Here is a 5,236-nt window from a genome sequence, read left to right on the forward strand (position 1 = left end):
GCCCCAGGGCGGGGACTGGCTGGTTCAGGGGTGGGGAATGGGGTAAGGGGCCTGTCTTGGGAGTGGCCCTTTGCACCATGCGGTGCCTGAGCTCTGCCCCCCACGGGAGACCCCCGGGGTCTCCTTGCTGCTGCCCGTGCTCTGTGGGGAGAGGGAGGCTGCCAGTCACCAGCCAGGTGCAGATCTCAGCCCAGGGGAGATGCACCCACCCCCCTGCCCAGCTGGCCCCTGGTCCCCCAGCCCCTGGGGGGGACGGGGGGTCTGAGTGGCACCTACCGCGTCAGGAGAAGGCTGCCCCTGGGCCTCCTGGGATACCACCTCCATCAGCAGCTGCATGAACTCCAGCCCATCCAACTGCCCGCTCCGGTCGTAGTCGTGCAGCGCGAAGAGGTAGAGGAGCACTGCGAGAGAGGGGGAGTCACGGGGGGCCGGGCACTGGGGGGGGGTGAGCGGCTGTAGCAGGAGTGCCGGGGGGGCGGGGTGTCTGCATGGCACCTGGGTACCCCCTGCCCCAGAACGGGGCTGGAATGTGTCAGCTGCCATCGCTGTGTGAGAGCCAACGGGCACTGGGCACCGCGGGGGGGCCCTCACCCCCCGGTCCCAGCATGAGCACAGCTACCCGAGGGCCCAGCCCCCCCTCGCTTGGCACTGACGTGACCCTTACCCTGCTCCCTCGTCATGTGAGCAGGATCCTGTGCCATCTGCCGGACGCGCCGCAGGTAGCTCTGCAACAGCCTGGAACAAGGAGCAGAGTGAGGCCGGGCGGAGGGCTGCGGGGGGCAGGGGGGCATGGGGGAAAGGAACGGCAGGGGCAGGGGAGAGCAGAGAAAGGGCCAAGGCGAGGCTGGACAAACCCGACTCAGGGAATTAACCCCAGGAACGGTTTGCCAAGGCCATGGGCATGTATCATCCCTGGCTGGTCCTCTGCCCGCTCTGCTCTGGGGCAGGCCTCAGGCTGCAGTGCACCAGGCCTAGAGCCAGCAGGGCAAGTGGGGTCCCTTCTGCCCCCCAACTGCTCCCATGGGCACTGCCCCTGCTGCACTCATCCGTGGGACCCAACAGGGCGACTGGGCAACAAAATGGCAGATGAAATTCAAGGTTGATAAATGCAAAGTAATGCACATTGGAAAACAGAATCCCAACTCTACAGATAAAATGATGGGATCTAAATTAGCTGTTACTACTCAAGAAAGAGATCGTGGAGTCACTGTGGAGAGTTCTCTGAAAACATCCACTCAATGTGCAGCGGCAGTCAAAAACGTGAACAATGTTGGGAATCATTAAGAAAGGGGTAGATGATGAGACAGAAAATATCATATTGCCTCTGTATAAATCCATGATACGCCCACATCTTAAAAAAGATCTATTGGAATTGGAAAAGGTTCAGAAAAGGGCAACAAACATTATTAGGGGTCTGGAACGGCTTCCATACGAGGAGAGATTAATAAAACTGGGACTGTTCAGCTTGGCAAAGAGACGACTAAGGGGGGATATGATAGAGATCTATAAAATCAGGACTGGTGTGGAGACCGTAAATAAGGAAGTGTTACTTACTCCTTCACATAACACAAGGAGTCACCAAATGAAATTATTAGGCAGCAGGTTTAAACAAACAACAGGAAGTATTTCTTCACACAACGCACAGTCAACCTGTGGAACTCCTTGCCAGAGGAGGTTGTGAAGGCCAAGACTAGAATGGTTCTAAAAGAACTAGCTCAGTTCCTGGAGGACAGGTCCATCAGTGGCTATTAGCCAGGCTGGGCAGGGACACACCCTCTGCTCTGGGCGTCCCTAGACCAGAAGCTGGACTGGATGACAGGGGCAGGGTCACAGTTGTCCTGTTCTGTTCACTCCCTGTGAAGTGCCTGGCACCGGCAGACAGGCTCCTGGGCCAGCTGGACCATTGGCTGTGCTTATGTTTTCTCTGATTCTCTTTGTCCTGCCCAACTCCCTGTCCCCAGCATGGGACTCCCCTGCCCCCCGTCCCAGGTCGCTCTGTCCGGGCCCCAGCCGGGCGCATCACTGCAGCAAAGCCTCCTGCAAAGCCTGCCCCCTCCAGACAGGCAGATCCCACCCCAGTCAGTGCCCCCCACCCACCCCACAACGACACATCCAGGGGGTGGGGCCCCAGCAACACCCCCACAGACCTGTCCCTCCACAGGCTGGGCTCCCTGCCAGCTGCTCAGCCCCAGGCCTGGGGTCCCTCCCTGGGGGAGTTGGACTCACCGCAGCTCCTCCGGCTCGGGGTGCAGAAGGTTGGGAACAGGCTCCGCAGCAGGGCCCTCAGGCCTGGGAGCAACAAACGGGGAAACAAGGGTCACAGGGGCGGGATCCAGCCCCACAGCACAGCACAGGGACTTAGAGCAGCCAATGGGGCAGTACAGACACCAGAGCTCCTCACAGCACCCCGTCCCTGCAGGCAGGGCTCTGGCCCCACCCACCCCCAGCAACCCCCCTGTAGCCAGGGCTTCGGCCCCATCCCCCCAGCACCTCCCCTGCAGCCAGGGCTCTGCGCCCCCCAGCAACCCCCCTGCAGGCAGGGCTCTGGCCCTACCCCCCAACACCAACCCCCTGCAGCCAGGGCTCTGGCCTGGCCCCTCCCAGCCAGGGCTCCAGTCCGGTTCCCCAGAGTGCCCCCCCAGCCAGTGCTATGGCCCCGCTCCCCACAGCACCCCCTGCAGGGCGCTCCCCCAGGCAATGCTCCTGCCCCGCTCCCCACTCGGGCTCCCTTCTCCATCCCGCCCACCTGGCAGGGCCGTGGCAGACCTGCTTTCCCATACCTGTTGGCGCTGTCCTTGGGCGCGGCCCAGCCAGGAGTCACAGCCAGCAGCAGAGACACTAGCAGCAAGCTCATCCTGAGACCAGAGCTGGGGACAGCCTGGGGGGGACAAGTAGCAGCGTCACCCCCCTGCCGGAGCCCAGCGTGGGGGTTCATGTAACTCATGGGCTGAGTCTCCCTCCGGTGGCGTCCGACTCCGCCGCGGCCTGGCCTTTTGGTGCAGCGTGGAGCGCCTGGAGCCCCAGCGAGGCACCATGTGGGGTGCACGGCGGGATCCCCGGGCGTGTGCCGAGCGGGGTGAGTCACAGCCCCCGGGTTGGCCATGCCATGCTCCGCTATCTGCTCGGCGCCAGCTGGCCACGGCTGCGGGAGGCTGAGCCAGTGGGGAGGCTGCTCTGGGGCATCCGGGCGCCCCGCGCCCTGCTCTGGCGCAGTGACTGTGTCTGCAGCCCCCGCCAGAAGCCAAGGTAGCACCGTGGGCCTGGCCGCGGTCGGTCCTCGTCTCCACCGACCAGAGCCACGGGCGACGCCATATCAGGTGCTGCTCTTCCAGGGCAGGCGGCAACAGGACAAGGCCCCAGCCCAGCGCAGCGTCTCCGTGGTGGGGCCCTCTGGAGACGCCCACTGCAGGGTGCTCCGAGTCGGCCGAGGTGCTTTATGGACAGTGCAAGCTCCTTGGCTCTCCAGCTGCCCCGCTCCTGCTCTGTTTTGTCCCAGCTCCCTGGCACCCTCTGGCGCCGTCTGACCCTGCGTGTCCACCCCGCTCTAAGGTGCCTCGTCTGTGTGAATGCCACCCAGCCCTGGCATACAGAGCGTACCCAGCATGCCTTGGGGCTTCCCCTGCCACTGGCAGAGATGCCCGCAGGACGTGCGTTAGACAGAGACACCCCAAGCTGGGCTGGGCCAGGCCCGCTGGGCAGGATGGAGCACCCACTCTAGCATGATTGACAATGCCACCAGATGCCCATCGTACACACAGATCCGGCCAGGGTGCAGGGCAGGGAGCGTCCCCCACCGGGCCCCAGGGTGGGCACAGAGCCCTTTGGCAGGGTGACCAAAGCCTGCAGGGGGCCCCCTACCCCCAACAACCCTAGAGCACAGAACCAGCAAGAGCCACCCCCCGAGCACCCCCCAGCTCCTCGCCACACACACAGAACAGCCAGCGCCAGGCCCCGGCCACCCGGCACAGACAGACAGCGCCCGCTGGGCACAGCGAAACGCACAACAGCCTCCCACAGCCTGCCCGGGCCACACAGCCCTGCCCCACACGCACCCCTCGGCCACACAGCCCTGCCCCACACCGCACCACACAGCCCCCCTCGGCCACACAGCCCTGCCCCACACAGCTCCCCTTGGCCACACAGCCGTGACCCACACGGCACCCCTTGGCCACACAGCCCTGCTGCACACAGCCCTGCCCCACACGCACCCCTCGGCCACACAGCCCTGCCCCACACCGCACCACACAGCCACACAGCACCCCTCGGCCACACAGCCCTGCCCCACACCACACCCCACAGCCACACAGCACCCCTCGGCCACACAGCCCTGCCCCACACGCACCCCTCGGCCACACAGCCCTGCCCCACACCGCACCACACAGCCACACAGCACCCCTCGGCCACACAGCCCTGCCCCACACCACACCCCACAGCCACACAGCACCCCTTGGCCACACAGTCCTGCCCCACACAGCCCTGCCCCACACGCACCCCTCGGCCACACAGCCCTGCCCCACACCGCACCACACAGCCCCCCACCACCCCACGGCCACACAGCCCTGCCCCACACAGCCCTGCCCAACGCGGCACCCCTTGGCCACACAGCCCTGCCCCACACCGCACCCCACGGCCACACGCCGGCAAAGCCCCGCACACAGAACACCCTCACAGCCGCTCCCCGGTACCCCCATGGCCAATGCAGGGACCCCACCGGCGCACGCCGCACAGGTGGGCACACCATGCACACGGGGTCTCACGCCAACACACAGACCCAGCACAGAGCACCCAGAGCCACACGGCCCCCCACTGCACCCACTGCATTCACTGCACCCAGAGCCACACGGCCCCCCACTGCACGCACTGCATTCACTGCACCCAGCCCAGGGAGGCACCAGTGTGCGCTGTGTCAGAAACACGCACTGCATTCACTGCACCCAGAGCCACACGGCCCCCCACTGCATTCACTGCACCCACAGTCACTGCACCATCGCCCTCGCACGGCCCTGCACCGACACACGCACCTGCATCCCGCCGGCTCCGCAGCGTCCCCGGCCCGGCCCAGCCCCGCTCTCAGCTCCCGGCTCCCGGCGCTTCAGCTGCGGCCCCGCCCCGAGTCCCGCTCGGCCCCGCCCCAGGAGGCGAGTCCACGTGGCTGGGACACGTCCCCGGTCCCCGCGGGACCCGCCCGGGCTCGGAGCCTCCGCAGCGGAACCGCAAAGCCCGGCCCGGCCCCCCC

General features: G+C 65.6%; 1 protein-coding gene across 1 annotated transcript in view; it reads right to left on the reverse strand.

Annotated features, from left to right (window-relative positions):
* CGREF1 (cell growth regulator with EF-hand domain 1) overlaps positions 1-5,075 on the reverse strand; it is a 5,829-nt gene extending 754 nt beyond the window's left edge. The window contains exons 1-5 of the mRNA XM_026662981.2: positions 5,022-5,075; positions 2,781-2,878; positions 2,227-2,289; positions 665-735; positions 277-401 (exon numbers count right to left, since the gene is read on the reverse strand). Coding sequence (XP_026518766.1) covers positions 277-401; positions 665-735; positions 2,227-2,289; positions 2,781-2,878; positions 5,022-5,027 — 363 coding nt within the window. The 5' untranslated portion in view covers positions 5,028-5,075. The remainder of the gene's footprint in view (positions 1-276; positions 402-664; positions 736-2,226; positions 2,290-2,780; positions 2,879-5,021) is intronic.
* Between the last annotated feature and the right edge of the window lie 161 nt (positions 5,076-5,236).

Source organism: Terrapene carolina, unplaced genomic scaffold (genome assembly GCF_002925995.2).
Source record: "Terrapene carolina triunguis isolate 2854851 unplaced genomic scaffold, T_m_triunguis-2.0 Scaffold31673, whole genome shotgun sequence".
Classification (NCBI taxonomy): Eukaryota; Metazoa; Chordata; order Testudines; family Emydidae; genus Terrapene; species Terrapene triunguis.